This window comes from Toxorhynchites rutilus, chromosome 1 (assembly GCF_029784135.1).
Source record: "Toxorhynchites rutilus septentrionalis strain SRP chromosome 1, ASM2978413v1, whole genome shotgun sequence".
NCBI lineage: Eukaryota > Metazoa > Arthropoda > Insecta > Diptera > Culicidae > Toxorhynchites > Toxorhynchites rutilus.
This window is the reverse complement of record NC_073744.1, coordinates 96,677,393-96,695,241: the sequence shown is the minus strand read 5'-3', so window position 1 is coordinate 96,695,241 and position 17,849 is coordinate 96,677,393. Positions and strand designations below refer to the sequence as shown.

The 17,849-nt window shown below is 41.9% G+C and overlaps 1 protein-coding gene across 4 annotated transcripts in view; it reads left to right on the top strand.

The window, feature by feature from the left end:
• Positions 1 to 17,849, top strand: part of LOC129763034 (pleckstrin homology-like domain family B member 1) — a 162,330-nt gene that overhangs the window by 49,976 nt on the left and 94,505 nt on the right. For 3 of the 4 annotated variants that reach the window (XM_055761749.1, XM_055761750.1, XM_055761753.1), the window contains one exon: positions 9,055 to 9,139. The exons of the other annotated variant lie outside the window; for it this stretch is intronic. In XM_055761749.1, coding sequence (XP_055617724.1) covers positions 9,055 to 9,139 — 85 coding nt within the window. The remainder of the gene's footprint in view (positions 1 to 9,054; positions 9,140 to 17,849) is intronic. 4 annotated transcript variants of the gene reach the window in all.

Here is a 17,849-nt window from a genome sequence, read left to right as displayed (position 1 = left end):
TGTGCTAAGAGTTTTACTTCTAAGCCGTATTGCCTCTTTAACATCTTCGTTCCACCAAGGGACCCTCTTTCTACCGGGCAGCCCCTGCGAGGAAGTGCTTTGCAGCAGCATTTAAGATAAGCTCATTGTCAATTGTTCAAGAACGAGATACGCGGAATCACACAATGAGCGATCTATATCGTCCCGATACCCCACCCAGTCAGCTCCATCGAACTTCCACCTTTTACGATGTATGAGCGATGGTGTGTTCCTATTAGGGTAATAATAATATGAAAATGGTCACTGCTGAAAGTGTCATCAGAAATAGACCAATTAAGCTTACTGGTTAGTGTGGGGGAGATCATAGTCAAGTCAATCGTAGTGGTTTGACCTGTCATATGGTCTATTCTGGTGTGAGCGCCGTCATTTAAGAAGGTAAGGCCAAGGTTATTGGCAAGCTCAATCATCGCCAAACCTCTACAGTTTGATTTGCTTGATCCCCAGAGAGGATCGTGCGCGTTCAAATTTCCTCCTAATAGGAGGGAAGAGTTAAAATTTAAAATAATTTGCTCGATCTCTTGAACCACCGCCATATGATTGTAAAATTTAGGGGGTATATACAAGTTCAAGGTGTTGACTTGAACGGGATACATGATTTCAACCTCTAAGATCGGTAAGCTCAATGTTATTGAGCATTCTTTAAAAGTTATATCCTTGCGGATACCAATCTCTACCAGGGGTAGGATGTCCCTCTTTATAGATTCAACTCTATTCTACGATGCTCTTCCAAGGGAAGATAGCATTCGGCACAAGTGTCTCTTAAAGTAGGATTATTGCCGGGGAGAGCTTCCGGGTATGAAGTGTGAATCTCCGACATTTTGTCAAATCCCTCTTATGTTCCATTGAATAATAACACGGGGTCGAGTTAGTTAATTTCTTTAATATTGGGATCAATATTAATCGACGAGGTAGCGCTCGTAGGGGGATATTCCGTATTTTCACTCTTCTTGAGTGGCGGAGATAACCTCTGTTAGTTGCAAGGCTTATCGGACGCAGTGTCCTTATGCCCCTGCTTTCGCTTCACACTAGCCACTCTCTCCACGGGGTGCATTAACTCGTGAGTAGGTGATGATGCCGCTAGTTCAGTTTCGAGCGTGAAGCAAGGAGCTGTACTAGCAACCGGAACCCCACGCTGAACATCCCCTCTAGGGGGGATAACCCTCGCGAGAAAAGGCACAACAGCAACACCGGAGCTAGGCTAAGATGAACCTACCCCCCCTCTAGGAGAGTATGAGGTGCTGGGTTTGGAATTATCCGTGCTGGATAAGAAGCCAGACCCAGACTTAGATACGGCTGCTGGGTTTGGACTTACCCGTGCAGTATAAGGAGCCAGACCCAGACTTAGATACGGCGCTTGGATTCCCAACCTTTGCGGCGGGTGCCGCAGTTGGTGTGGGTTTCCCAGTTTGTGGTGGCCCCTCTCCTTTGCAGGAGGTACCTTGGAGAGAGAGGGCTTTCGAGAATTTGAGGTGAGACCTGTACATGGCTTCTTGCTCAAACTAGTACTTTACCCTTTGGAGGTGCTAGTATCCTCAGACAATTCGCTGGTTAGTTCGTTGACGGTCTTTTCCAGCTCTGAGATTCTCTTTTTTAAATTCCCGATAAGATTCTTATCGGTAGAAGGACGCGTTGGTTCGCTATTGGTGTTAACTCTCTCATGAGTAGCACTTGGCTCCGAGCTTGAACTCGGGTAGACAGTACATTTCGTAGTTGCTCTCCTTAAGGGGGTATTCTAGTGTAGAGACATGAATTTCGGACGAAAAAACATGAATTTCGGACGGAGAAAACTGCCTTAATTGAGGAATCAGAGAAATTCCACAAATAACACACTGCATGAGTCTTGAGAGTAGCAAATCATTCTCATTATGCAAGTTTCGGCGATTCGAACTTTAAATAGTCATCGACGACGCCGGTCATATCCTTACAGTCACCAGGTGAAGGGAAGAAATGTTAGTATGATATTCGCCGCCCGAAAGCCAGAAAGGTCGTCTCTATAGCGTGGTTTCCTAGCGACTATCATGGAAGGGATAGTTGTTAGTGGGGAGAGGTAAGAATCTGAAAATCTCATGTGTTCGTCACGCGGGTGGAATTAAAATGTGTGGAAATTTTCTGTTGTTTATCGCGCATATTCTTCGTATAACCGCAATTGCGATGACGCGATGTTATCTGTAGGCAACCTTCAAACATTTTATACGTTAAAATTTATAAACGGGTGGATTCTCATTCTTGGCACAGAGTTGACTAACCCTGAGAACTTCGAGACGGCCGCATACGACGTTGGTGCTGTTTTGAGTTACCTTGCTCCGCAAAAGAAACGTTGACGTTCGAATTCGTCCTAATAATGTTTTGTTCCTTCAGAAAAACAGGGCAACTTCTGCTGTTTTAGCAGTGGCCGTTGCTTCTGCAATTCTACAGAATAAATAATTTCCGCAATTTTCGAGCACGAGATCTTGCGAGCGTTTTCAGCATACCGCCTCTTCCTGGCTCTTGCCAGAGATATGCCCAAACTGGTAGCCATTGTAGCACTGTGTTGGTTTGGGGATGTATTTTCTGGTCTTAATGACTAGAAAACCCAATCTAACACTTTCCGGCAAAATTGACGTGTTGAACGTCAGAATTAATAGAGTGTCAAATATACTCGCAGGAGTGGGTCAGTGTTTTTCTAATCGTAAAGGGGTTCCGAGGAGCCCCTCCCCGTTCTTGGTCAGAAACCAGAAAGGCGCGCACCGCAACCGCAGTTCTCTCCATCCTCCAAAGTACAGATTGTCTTCTTCCTTTTAACGTTTGATTTGATTTTAACGCTCATACGAAACGACACGAGTCGCTGTCGATCAGCTGTGCCAGAGCCCTGCAGTAACACAGTAAAAGCAGAATTACTGTGGGGGGTGCCCTGGTATTCCGCAGGTACCGTTCACTTCGTACTTATATCTGCAGAACCTTCAGACCCATCCTGGCCGCCAGAGCCATTAAATATCGAACAGTAGCATAACGAACTACAGGTGTGTAGGTCTCGTTATAGTCTACGCCTTTTACTTGAGAGAAACCCTTGATGACCAATCTGGCATTGAACCTCTCTACCGAACGATCCGAGTTGGTTTTCACTTTGAACACCTACTTCGATCGTAAGGCTTTCCGTCCAGCAGGTAAGGTCGTTAGTTCCCACGTGCAATTTTTCTGCAAAGCATCATGCTCCGATTGTATGGCTTCCTTCCAACGATCACTGTCATCACTGCGAATTGCCTCTTGGAACGTTTTTGGTTCATCAAACACCACCTCAACGACAGTATTAGCGTCCTCGCACTTTTGGGATGTTCTATAAACTGCGAAGAATCTTTAACTGCGGCACTAAAATTTAGGATATAATCATTATACTTGCCTGAAGGAAGGCGCTCCCTCTCACTGCGCCTTACCAACTTACGTGGGTCCTCTGATTGTGGAGGGAGCGCGACAGGCTGCTGAATAGACAGCTGTAATCCTCAGTGGATTCGATTCTGTCCTGCTGCTTAGATGTATTCATGCTCTCTGTATCTCGGTTTAGATCTACAGATGGTACGATTAGTTCAATAGAATCAGCTGTTGTACTCTGTTCCTCAAACTGAAGAACTTGATTGAATGTGCTTTCGTTCAAAAATATGACATCTCGGCTAATAACGACATTCTCTACCTTCGGACTGTAAACTCGGTACGCCTTTGAACTGTTACCGTAGCCCATGTAAATTCCTGGTTCGGACTTCGCACCCCACTTCTGTCTCTTCTCTTTCGGTACATGAAACATCAATTTTTGCTCCAAACACACGAAGATGCGAAAGATCCGGTCTACGTCCGGTGAACATTTCCTCGGGTGTCACTGGTAAGTCTTTTGTTGGCTATCGATTGATCACATACGATGCTGTTGCAACTGCTTCCGTCCAATAGCACTTATTCAGGTTAGCATCACACAGCATACTTCTCGCTTTTTCGACAGTTGTTCGGTTCATACGTTCCGCAAACCCGTTCTGTTTTGGGTTGTATGGTACAGACGTCTCGTGATGAATGCCAGACCAACGAAGAAGTTGTTTCATTTGACGATCGATATACTCCTTCCCATTATCAGATCTAAAACGTTTGATTTTCTCGCCTGTTTGGTTCTCGACAAAATTTTTGAAATCTTGGAATGCGTCCAGAATTTCATTCTCCGAATTCCAAAAAATACACAAACGCCTTTCTGCTCGCATCGTCAACAATAAAAGTTAAAAAGTAGCGAGTACCACCTATCTATGTCGTCTCCAGTGGTCCACACAAGTCGGAATGGATTAACTCCAACACACGGTCTCCAAGATGTTCTTTTGAATGAAACGGTTGTCGATGGTGCTTGCCCTGGATGCACGGTACACACTGCGTAGAATCATCCACACTGAATTCAAATCCGCTCGTCATGCTTCCTAATCGTTTCATGCAGCCAACAGACATATGACACAACTTTCGATGCCAAAGCTGGAAATTGTTCTCCGTCTTGCAGGTCATCACCGACGGAACCTTTGCCTTCATTAACTTGTACAAAGCGCATATTTCTTTCCCAACCGCAACTACTTCATTTGTTGAATTCTCCCTTCGTAAACATAACGCTGTATCCCTTTTCGCACATTCTACTCACGGATAACCAATTGGCCACCAGATCCGGTACGTATAATCCGTTCATCACTATTTCACATGTTGCTGCTCCAGTATCTACCAATACGTTCAACAATCCTTTGGCAATGACCGGAACCAAAGCGTTGTTGGCCACATTTATGCTTGATGATACATTCACGGCACAAATGAGTAGTAGCCCCGAAATCGAAGATCCTCTTCAGCTGTAGTCAATGCTTGGCATAGATTAAACGCCGCAAAAAATGCAGTACGACCACTATTCTTGGTATTCTTTTCTTTCCTCTCCACAGTTGCTTGACTGGAACACTGAGACGCATGACCGATTTTTTTACACCGGTATTTTACACCTGATTTCTCGCCGCTGGTTTTCGGAACCGATTTGGACTTGCTGAAGAACGCTTCACCATCTGGCTTCGTCTCATTTAATATCTTTACATCTTGCAATATCTTTGCTTTGAATACGTCTGCCATTAGCTTGATTCCAGATGACTCCAGGCCAAAGATCATAGGATCATACTGCTTTGGAAGGATTGCCAAAGCAAATTAACAAACTGGCAAGCCAAGCGTTATTCACCTTGAAGCCAACTCCCGCCAACTGATGACTAGTCGTGAACAGCTCATTAACATACTATTGAGTTGTCTGGCAGATGATGTCCTCATGCCGTGCAGCTCCGGCCAATTGAATACCTGTGAGCCTCCTCAGCAAACCAATCTTCCTAGTTGATCCACTGCGCTCGTACGTATTCCGGAGATTGTCCCACGCTTCTTTCGCATTCTTGGCATTCCTCACGAGTCCGTAAATGCTTGAATCGATACTGAGACATATGGTAGCAAACGCTTGTTCCGAGATTTCCGCGCTTACTACTGGTACCCCATCAGCTCTCTCCGTCTCAGCACACCAGGTCCGTTCCTGATTAAGGACCATCTTGGTAACCACGAACTTTAATTTTCCAATCCTCGGAGAATCTCCCGAACTAGGAGGGAAATTGATCCTCCCGGGTGTCTTTGCTTCCCGAGTCGATTCGAATTTGATGCTTCAGGGTTCGCCATTTTCACATGCCTTCGAGAAAAAAAAATTCTTTTTTCTCTAACAGAGCCGTATCCTATAGTAACGTTCTCTGGGACCATAACCTGTTATACGTCTACTTGGTTTGATAGTGTAAAATCAATGAGGTACATATCGAGGTGAAGCAGTAGGCGAAGTATATTTGTATTCGCATGCAAAATTTCGTTTCGTAATTATTTGCGTTCTCAACGAAAAGTATATGGATGAAACAAAACAATGTTCAAAATACTCACGTTTTTGTGATGATTTGATTTCGATTCCTCATAAAATCTTGCAACGGTTTGTTTTTTTTTAACAGATAGCAGTTGTATTGTTACTTATTTCCATTATATTTATATGGTAAAAAGGTCCAGAAAGCAGTCGCATTCATAGTCCTCGGAATCATTAACATTTCCGGTGAAGTGCTGCTTAATTGAACACTACTTTTCCACATCACACACACCGATACTGGGAGCCATAGTAATATCAATATGGTATGGTAAAACTAAAAGTTCGTTCGTTTTTATGGTCGTGGGGGAGTGAAAATTTTGTACTGAAATATCATTTTTATTCGTCTTTTTCGACGTAATTTCACAAATATTCACTGCATGCTGTCACATTATATTCATAACAAGCTGACCCGGCAAACTTCGTCTCGCCCAAAATTTATTTTTCGTTATCACATCCACGTTCATGGGTCCAATCGCAGAACTGTTTATTGATTGATCTTCTGATCTAGCCTTTAAAATTATTTCATACTATAAAATGTCAGTACTTATATCAAAACTCGACATTATAATATCAGATTATTTTGAGACACAATTCTCGTGCAAGACTTTTCATCCACTTGCAAATAACATTTTCCCCGTCAATGGAATAAATGTTTGATAAACAAAATGTGATAGAATGAAGACAGTCCTAAATCGGACAATTTCTTTCTCGAGTTTTGCTCTTATCAACACATTCGGCGATCCATTTTTATTTATATAGATAGAAGACGATATAGGAGTGCGTTTCAGCACATGAAAATACATTTCCACTTTCGAATGAAGATCAATTTCGCTACCGAAAACATCAAATGAACTAACAACGCTTGTTAATATGTAATTGTAGAACACATGCGAATTTAATTTTTCGAAATTTCCCATTTTACTTCAGAGTTTTCCGAAATTTTTTAATTGTCATGTTTGGTTGGAATATGTGTATTATTTTTATGAAACCCCCCTCTCCATTCCAGAGAAGGGAGGGGTTTCATACCATCATAGAAACATTTCTCGTACCCGAAAACTCTCACATCCCAAATGTGGCTCCATTTGCTTGATTAGATTTCGAGTTATGCAGAAATTTGTCTTTCATTTGTATGGCAGTCCCTCCTTAGAGAGGGGGGTGGAGTGTCTAACCACCATAGAAACAATTATTGCATGCCAAATTTGGTTTCATTTACTTGATTAATTCTCGAGTTGTGCGGAATCTTACGCGGGACATTTTGGGACGTCTGGTCAGTTTACCTACACTACCATAAAATTTATGTCCATCGGTTCAGTAGTTTTGGAATCCATATGAATCAGACAGACTGACAGACATAAATCCATTTTTATATATTAGGCTGTCAAAAAAGTCCTGCGGTATTTCCGCGAGGTGTCGTTGTAAGCGCGTAGTTCTAGTTGTATCCATTGTATCGAGTCATAGCTTGTTGGAAAGGTACTTTTGCGCGCTATAATATAGTCCTTGACAGTGTTTTGTTTGGTTAAGTCGTTCGTGAGTTATAGTGTCGCAAATATGGAGCAAAATAAAGAGAAAATCCGATATATTTTACAGTACTACTATGACAAAGGCAAAAATGCATCTCAAGCTGCCAATAAAATTTGTGCAGTTTATGGACCCGATACAGTTTCCATATCCACCGCACAACGATGGTTTCAACGTTTTCGTTCTTGTGTAGAGGTCGTCGAAGATGCGCCACGCTCCGGAAGGCCTGTCGTCGAAAATTGCGACAAAATCGCTGAATTAACCGAGAAAGACCGGCATAGTAGCAACCGTAGCATCGGCCAAGAGCTGGGGATAAGTCATCAAACCGTTATTAACCATTTGAAGAAGCTTGGATTCACAAAGAAGCTCGATGTATGGGTGCCACACACGTTGACGCAAAAAAACATCTTTGACCGTATCGACGCATGTGAATCGCTGCTGAATCGCAACAAAATCGACCCGTTTCTGAAGCGGACGGTGACTGGCGATGAAAAGTGGGTCACTTACAACAACGTGAAGCGCAAACGGTCGTGGTCGAAGCCCGCTGAAGCGGTTCAGACGGTGGCCAAGCCCTCATTAACGGCCAGGAAGGATCTGCTGTGTGTTTGGTGGGATTGTCAAGGAATAATCTATTATGAGCTGCTTCCCTATGGCCAAAAGCTCAATTCGGACCTGTACTGGCAACAACTGGACCGCTTGAAGGTAGCACTCATGAAGAAGAGGCCATCTTTGATAAACAGAGGCCGCATTGTCTTCCATCAGGACAACGCCAGGCCACACACTTCTTTGGTGACGCGCCAGAAGCTCCGGGAGCTCGGATGGGAGGTTCTTTTGCATCCGCCGTATAGTCCGGACCTTGCACCAAGTGACTACCACCTGTTTTTGTCCATGGCGAACGAGCTAGGTAGTCAGAAGTTAGCCACAAAAGAGGCCTGTGAAAATTGGCTATCCGAGTTTTTTGCCAATAAGGAAGCGAGCTTCTATAACAGGGGTGTTATGAAGTTGGCATCTCGTTGGGAACAAGTCATCGAACAAAACGGTGCATATTTGACTTAAAACAGATGATTGTAACTAATTTTATGAACAAATGAAAATTCAAAAAAAAAATACCGCAGGACTTTTTTGACAGCCTAATATATAGATCAGCGGGAAATTCAACAAAATGTATGTTTTTCATTGATAAAACACATACTGAAAATAGTATTTTCACATGGATGTGGTAGGCAATCGAATATAAACACAACGACTGACGTCACTATTTGAGAAATTGTTATGGCAGCGCATGTCGCTATGTCGCTCGAGAAACCACCGTCTTCGTTACCTTTTTTCAGGATATTGTGTAACATTGAATAAAGTTTTATTTGTTAATATATCAAGGCATGCTATAATTCGATGGTTACTATTCTAACACAATGCAATCATCATCTACTATGTTCAAACAAATGCGGTTCGATATATGTAAGTGATCTCATTTGTTTAAGTTCAAATCAGTTGTTTAATGTTTCCCTAATACACAAATACATAGCAAATGTTCAAAACTAAGTTTATTTTGGTGATACAAATGTTTGTTGAAAAATTATTTTTCTTTGAAGAATTGCTCATGAGGAGGACCATTCGGAGAAACAGAGAAGTCTTCAGGCAGCTGTTAGCACCTTCAACGGTTCAACACATAGAGAAGTAAGTATTTTTCATTTAGCGGTAGTGTGTTCAAAATTATATACAACGTAGGTATGAACACGGATAAGTAGTGTATGGGAAAGCAATCTCAAATATTTGATACGAGTGCATAATTTCACCTATGCGGCCATCTTTTGTAGCCATCATAGAAAATAATGAGCATAGAAATCATAACCTGAAATTAAAAATGAAGTGCTCCGCGCGATCCTGCAGCATTGTTTTTAATTGCAAATTGCCAACAAACCTTCCAAACATCGCTTGCCAAAGGAAACTATACAACGTAATCAAACATGATCATATATGACTACAAAAAGTAAACAATACGTGAGCCCCTGAGCGCGAGCTCTGCAGTATGCCAAAGTACGTAGAATAGAAGGTAGTCTCCTCCCTGCTTTGTTCAAGTACTGGTAGGCAAAGATAAAAGCAAAAAATTGCAATAAAGCATCGATTGAATCCAAATAAATTCGAATATTTTAGAATTTTTTAAAATTGTAACAAAAGAACTGTCTCAAAATATGTTTCTAAATGATGGAATAGCAGTTTACTTTATAATTTTAAAATTGAAAACAGTGAAATTATCGCACCTGTATTATAAAAATAACGCAAAAAACGATGAACAAATGTGTGGAGAGGTTATATCGAAGCAGTGTCGTTCCCGCAAATTGATAATGTGATGAAAGATTAACTCCCACATTGCTGATTTTTGACGTAGGACTACGTCTAACCGGAAGATATAGGGTGTGAAATGAAAATCTAGGCACTGAACAAGTAGGAAAAAATGCAAGATTTGGAACGCTTATAACTCGAGCATTTCTCAATAGATCGCAAAGGTTTTTGCATCAATTGATAGGAAATATATCTACGCGTCTATCATAACGAATAAAATTTCATTTTTCTTGAGATAAATAATTGAATAATTGTGAAATATCAAGCATTGTTCAAATGCAAAATGTGCCCATTTTTGATTGGTCCTTTTTGTGCTCCTCAAATCGTGCCGACCAAAACGGGCAACCAGAGCAGCAGCGAAATACAATGAAGCACGATTGGAAAGGAAAAAGAAAAAAGACGGGTGGGTAATGTCGGGGACATAACCGGAGTGACGTAGGACTATACAAAGGGGACAGCTTTTGCTAAATATATATTTCAAATATATTGTTTTATTTTCTTCTCCTTCGTGAATACCTACCTATCTACCTGAAAAATGGATTAGTTTACTGTTTATGAACATGTTGGGGGTTCTGAAAAGAACTCTTGGTGTTGTGTTTTTGCGTTTTTTTTACAAACTTGATTCTTGATTTTTTTCTGAAGGCTTTGTACTTATTAAATGTTCAAAGCCGGGCATCTTTCGGCGTATGCACATATCGTACAATCAAAATGATGGCTGTGATAGGGAATGCATAGGTGGTCATCAGCTTATTCACTATCATATATTTCACTATTGAGCATATTATCGTCCCTTAAACTGTGGTTTCGGAGACGAATGAATTGTAAGATTTGTAGTCTCCGCAAACAAAATAATTAAAAATGAAACAGAACTGAGGTTTTGGAGACGAACTTTACGAATTGTCGAGAAATAAACGAGCTATAAGCGTTCTGAAAAACCAACAGTAAATACAGGGACGGATGACCTTCGGATTAAAGTCCTTTAAAATAAGAACAGAGCAGCAGGAAATACATAGCTCATCATGTTGCTCCTTAGTTATTTTTCTATACAATGCAGATGTAACGTCCGTCAATTTTCAACATCAGTTATCAACCAAAGAAAGCAGTTCTTGCTACCGAGAAATTTCGTTCATGCCATCCTGCATACAATGTGTTGTAATTTGAAGCCACTTTTAATTCGGAAACCATGTATGGATTTGTGAAAACTGAATGATCAATTTAAAAGACCTCAGCCACCAATAAGCTCAAGAACAAGCATAAACAAAATAAATCGGTTTATATTATATGTCATATTATGTCACTTTAGAATGCATTGTGAAATTTATTGTGAAAAACTTTTAATAACTCTTCTTTGAAAGGTTTAATGGCCCTGAAAAAGGCCGTGTTTTACGGTGGCTGGTTTTGCCACCAAAGCAGTCTGTATAAACAAACTTTTTCCTTCTACCTGCTGCCGTTTTGCGATTGCGTTTGCCACTCGCTGAAACTAGTTGTTGCCACCGAACCGAATGTGCTCTGTTCTGTAGGCGGGTTTTCTTATTGTCTTGAGCAGCTTCGAACGCCAACTCGATCACTCCGGCGGGCGAAATTCTATAACCGCTATTAGGTATACTGGTGCTCCGGCACCAATCCGTTGTTGCGATGTGATGTGAAACGATGCCATACAATCGAACTGATTTACGGTTTGAAAGAGAATGATATATTTTTCTGCGGGTCCGCGCGTTTTGTACTTTGGCGGTACACGCTCACAGGATAGAGATAAATCAGCAGACTCAGCCAAAGGGGCGAGTCCAACGAGACGAACGAATGAGCGTTAAAAGGCAGCGATGGCAAAAAAATACATTCATTACTATTTGTTCGCTCGTTGGATTCACATGCAGTTGTTTCTAACAAACACGAAGGTACCGAAGACTAGTGGAATAATGGAAAAGCCGCCAAAAAGTTCGGCACGGCGCAGAAGAATATCTCGGAAACCGACAAGAAGGAGGAGAAGGAATCATATGCTATCTACATCATAAGGTGCTGCATCCGGATCATCCCGACACCGGTTTCTCATCGAAGGCGATGAGCGTCATGAGCTTCGTCAATGCATCTTTGAGCGTATCGTAGCGGAAGCCCCGCGTCTGACCCACTACAATAAGACAACCATTACGGCGAGGAAATTCAGATCGCAATCAGTCTGTTGCTGCCCGGTGAACTTGCATGCGGTTTCCGAAGGTACCAAAGCGATGAAGAAGTATACCAGCTCCAAATAAAGAGCGTTTTCCGACTGCTGATTCGAAAGCAAACACTAAAAAGGGTCCTTTTCAGGACCACAAAACCATCTTTAATCTAAAGAGTTTATTGTTTTGTTATCACTCGATATACCCATCTTGTTCGGCTAAACCTTCCTGTTTAGCGATTGCGTTTGCCACAGGATTCACAGTTGGAAAATTTCTTCCCATCCAGCTTGGGACATGTTGTACTGTAAATTACATTTAATGCGATATGCCGAAGCACCACTCAGTGTCGCATTGGAGGCGATTTTAACCTGTAATTAAACATTTGCGATGACAGTGGTACAGCTTTCACAGTTGGAAAATTTTATCCCATCCAGCTTGGGACATGTTGGGTCATAACTTGGACCCCGAACTCCATGTTTACAAAAATGTCCAACTAAATATGTCGCATTACAGGTCCGTCCAATTAGCTAAATGTCGAATGTAAATTAATGTACTTTCAATCTGGAAGCAATTTAAGAATTGAATAATCGAGAAAGTCTCCAACCATCAATACGCTCAGTACAACTGCCAAATTCTCAAACTCATCATATTCTGGCAAACAAATTGTGAAAAAATCAATTTGTGTGTTTTATTATTATTTTGGATAACATTTTAGAATGCATTTTTCGTAAACTCTTTTTTGAAAGATTTAATGGCCCTGATAAGCGCCATGTTTTATGGAATGTTTCCAATGCCCTCGATGCCGCCTTGTTCTGGATTTGCCACCAAAGCAGTTTGTATAATGTAAGAAATCAAAAGAATTGAATTTCAATATCATAAACGATCGAAAGACAGACAGAAGCAAATACTATACGATAGGAGCGAAACGTGTGAACGATCCTAAGTTCGCAGTAATAATTGTATAATTTGCGCTCGGAGTTCGTGAAGATCTTGTACTCGTTGATCCTCCCGCTTAGTTGGTATTCGATAGATTGTCCAGCTCCCGTTCGTTACTCGTTCCGTACGGAATTAGTGCGAAGGCAGTCAGTTCAATTTATTGAAAGGAATCATTCTGATTAGCTTCCGTTCGTGGCCGGTTCCGTAGGGAATTAGTGCGAAGGCAGTGAATTCAGTTTGTTCGAGGTTAGGCTGATTCTTGCGACGCTTCTACTTCAAATCTGTAAAGTGCCAATCCAGACTCATTACGGTTGATTCCTTCGCTCAACCGAGTTTGCGCATTGGGCAACTTTTACATATAAAGAACAAACTTTTTTCTTCTGCTACCTGATGCCGTTTTGCGATTGCGTTTGCCACTCGCCACTCGCTGCAACTGCCTGTTGTTGTCTTGATGTCCACCGAACTGAATGTGGTCTGTTCCTAATGCGGGTTTTCTTATCGTCGCAAGCAGCTTTGCCAGCCAACTCGATCACTTCGGCGGCCGAAACTATAAAACGCCGGCTAGGTGGACTGGTGCACTGGTACTAACGCGCTCGGCCTAGCTACCCTTGCGGAGCAATTGGCGGATACACATACGGGGAACTGGAGACCAACACTGTTCGAGCGGGATTTTGCCTTTCCCTTCACTTTTCCTCCTTTGCCATATCCAGACATGGCTGCTTGTGTTGGTTTGTTGATGTGATGTGATGCGAAACGATGTGGTGTACGGTTTGGATGAGAATGATCGTTACGGAAGGAAGGAAGGTCTTGTATTATAGAGACTTTAAACTTTTGCAGTTCATTCGTCTCTAGCCTTGAGAAAGGCCCTTTGAAAACTTTACTCCAGCGCTACCACCTCCACCCTCTTGCCTTGAGAAAGACACTCGATCCCTCGCCGTCCAGCTCGTCCAGCAACGATGTTGTCCAGTCGGTGTCCACACAAAGAATGATCGTTACGGCAGCGGAGCGGGGATTTTTAAGCTGACTGGCTGGCTCGAGAATTACGCATGTGTGAGACTGCGACCAATGTTTCGTTCATATTTTTTCTTTTTCCTTTCCAATCGTGCTTCATTGTATTTCGCTGCTGCTCTGGTTGCCCGTTTTGGTCGGTACGATTTGAGGAGCACAAAAGGGACCAATCAAAAATGGGCACATTTTTGCATTTGAACAATGCTTGATATTTCACAATTATTCAATTATTTATCTCAAGAAAAATGAAATTTTATTCGTTATGATAGACGCGTAGATATATTTCCTATCAATTGATGCAAAAACCTTTGCGATCTATTGAGAAATGCTCGAGTTATAAGCGTTCCTTGCATTTTTTCCTACTTGTTCAGTGCCTAGATTTTCATTTCACACCCTATATCTTCCGGTTAGACGTAGTCCTACGTCAAAATATGTTTTCTCCGTCTGCATTCAGTTTTAATAGTCATCCAATTCAGCCTCCTCAAAACAGAGTGTTTTTTATACTATAACACAAATAACGAAATTCGACTTTTTCCTGTTATTAATTAAAAGTATGCAACTGAATATAGTTCATGAAAGTATATACGAGGTATGGCTTTTAAATGTCGAGACTGGTTACGAAAAAGGGTTATATTTTAAAAATTACGGTACAACGATATGCTCCCCTTTAATATACTCCCATTGGCTCCTCACACACCTTTCCATAAGTTTTTTCCGTTGTTCGAAGCAGTACTGAAACTCTTCTTTTGTGAAGGCGTTCAAAAGCCGCATCGCTTTTTCCTTCGCTTCTGCTATGGACTGAAATCGGGTACCCTTCAATACGGATTTGATCTTGGGGAATAGAAAAAAGTCGCATGGGGCTGGATCTGGCGAGTACGGGTCATGTTCGAGCACTGGAATGCCCTTATCGGCTAAAAATTGCTCCACCGACAGCGCGTTATGGGCAGGTGCGTTGTTGTTCGTGTTTTTCGTCACAAATGATTTCCGACGCGCACTACAAACCACGTTCCATTCAAACCACTGTTGCTCGCAAACTACTATAGTGACAAAAACGTGTTTTCATACGTTTATAGCAGACACTTCACGCTACCGAACGCATTATTCGTTGTTCCCCCCACCCCTCTAGGGCGCTCTCCTGGCGCGCAGTCTCGTTATTTAATAGCCATATTTCATGAAGTTGTAGCGTGTTTTTCGGGTCTTTTATGGAAGAGAAGAATGTAACGACCATCTAGATAATTACCAGATATTAAAGGTTCTGGAATATGAAGTTTATATATTACTAATATTCTTTGTCTCTGTTTTCTTGGTAAACTGAGAATTGATGCTTTTTTAGATTGGGCATAACAAAATATATAAAAAGATTACTAGAAACTTCCTTTTCTTGTTTTCTTGTCGATATTGTTCATTATTAAAAAAATATCCCCGAAACTGTAACTGTAAAAAATAACCATAAGCCACCGATTAGTTTATAGTTTACTGTTTATTTTTTTTATTCTTTATTAAAGAGACTTTCAGCCTCCTGGGCTGGTTCGTCTCTATAGAAGAAACGGTATAGACAGTACCGTGAGACGTAAGACATTACATTACATGTTAAACAATTTAAAAACAGCTTTACAATAACACTTATAACATTTGATTTTTGTTTTGCTTCGTTGCTCGATGGCGTGCTTTCTCTTCGGATCTTCAGCGAGGATGTTCACCTGCCATGGCATCAGGCCAGAGAAGAGAAACCCGCTCCATTTGAAGATGTCGACCGTTCTTGTTCCCCTAATCGTGAAGGGGAAGGAACAAGGATTTTCATAATGGATCCGCTGTTTGTGGTTCACAAAGTTCAAGTAAATATCGGCATCTTTGAGTTGATCGATTCGGTTGATGATCAATTTTCCGACCAACAGTTGCTCGTGCGACCCGACAGTTAGAAAAACTTCGTGGGAACCGGACTCAGAATTCAATTCATCGGCGATGACAATGATGGTACTTAGGTCAACTGCATGATGGTTGAAGTCCCGCGTAATCCATCGGCGAACGAGCGTTTCCGCCCTTGTACGTCCCGAACTCTGCTGCATGTCTCATCTTCAGATCACTGCGAGGTATGCCGGAGGTTGTCCGACGAAACCGGTTGGGCTATAGTGTCCGCATCGGCGGGCCCCGGCTATCCCTTCCGGAGAGCTGAACGCCGCTGTGTTGGACGATGTATATGGAGATGTGTTGATCTTGGTTATGCATATTAGGAAAATGTTTTATTTTTTCGATTTTGTCGAAGGCCGAGGGCCAAAAAAGGAGGTGTTCCGATGAGCGTCTGGCGGCAAAGTGGACTGCGATTGACTAAACTGGGATTCCGGTTTGCGTTTTTTCGGGGGCGCTGTGGAAGCGATTGCGTTGTTTATTGGCTTGGTGGGGCGATGTACTGCCGTGGGCGGAGAAGGATTATCATTGAAAATGGCGTTGGGTTCTTCGGAATCAGAATCGGAATCGGCGTCGAAGCGATAGTCTAGACTTTGTGCTGCCTGTTTTTTCTGAGATAGTTTTTGGTGTTCGAGTGGTTCTGGTTGGCGAATTGGGGCTATTTCTCGGAAACGGAGAACTTGGTTTGTTGTGCTGCGCTGCACTTTTCCAAGCAGAAGATCCACAAGCATATAGAATAAACTGAACAGACGTCGGAAAAAATCAAGAAAAACTGATTAAAAAGCGAACGAATGTCACTGAGACAAAAGACCTACTTCTGTTGACGATATTTTTGGTCAATAGTTAAAATACTAAAATGTCTTCAAATATTTTATAATGTCTTCACAAAATCAAATACGTGCAAAAGTAAAATAGAAATGTTTGACTTTCGTATAGTTATTCGCTAAATACAATAGTCACACATATACACAATTGTGAAAGAATTTCACTAGTGTAAAAATTGTAAACAGTAAACTCAGTATTGAACTCATAGCGCAAGTGATCGGTCGGTCTTTTTACTGCCGCCGTAAAATGTTGTGCTTTTCTGATTGGTAGTGAGTAAGCGGCAGCTGGCCGCCGCGATGGCGGGTACCCCCGGCCCCGCACCCAGGCCACAATGGCGGGGGAAAACACCGCACTATTAACGGTAGCTTTTCGGGAGCAACTGTACCGGCTTATATGGACCCCGGCGGAGAGTTTATCGTACTGCGGATCACTGGCGTGGATGACAATGGCAAGGACAAGGCGCTCCCCATCGCGCCCTTCCTCATCCGTAAGTCTATTGAAAACTGGGCAGGGGAAATTGAAGGTGCTTTTCCCGAAGGAGACAGCGTGGCATACGCGCTAAAGGTGCGCAGCAAAAATTATAGGAGGTTGTGTCCAAGACACGACCGCATTGTTGACGTAGAACTACGCTGTAGTTTAATTTAAGTCGTTTGTTTATAACTGCGAATATTATTTTAAAAAATAATTTAAAAAATAACCATTCTACCAGTTTGGTCGCCCTGAAATATTTTTTTCTTGTAGCATCATTTGACGATTATTGTTTGATGATTCATTCTTGTCCTCACAGAACAATACATGCTCGAAATAAGCGCAGTTATCATCCTTAGTAGAGAATGTTTTGCTATTGACATGCGAAACCCAATTACATACAAAATTCCAGAACGACATTTACATTCTTAGTTGTACAAAACAACGATATTATCAGTGTTAGAATATGGCAGTTTTTGCTTCCGATCAGCTGCCAGGATTCATATTCTCAAGCTGGAGAGAATACAATATCGTTGCTTGCGTATAGCCATGGGGTGTTTGCATTCGACACATACGATGAGTCTCGAAGTTTTGGCAGAAGTACCCCCGCTTACTCTTCGGTTCACAGAATTATCCTACAGATTTCTCATCCGTTGCAAGATCATGAATCCATTGGTAATTGATAACTTCGAAAATCTACTCCAACTGACTCCTCAGTCAAGTTTTATGTCTTCATACCATGAGTA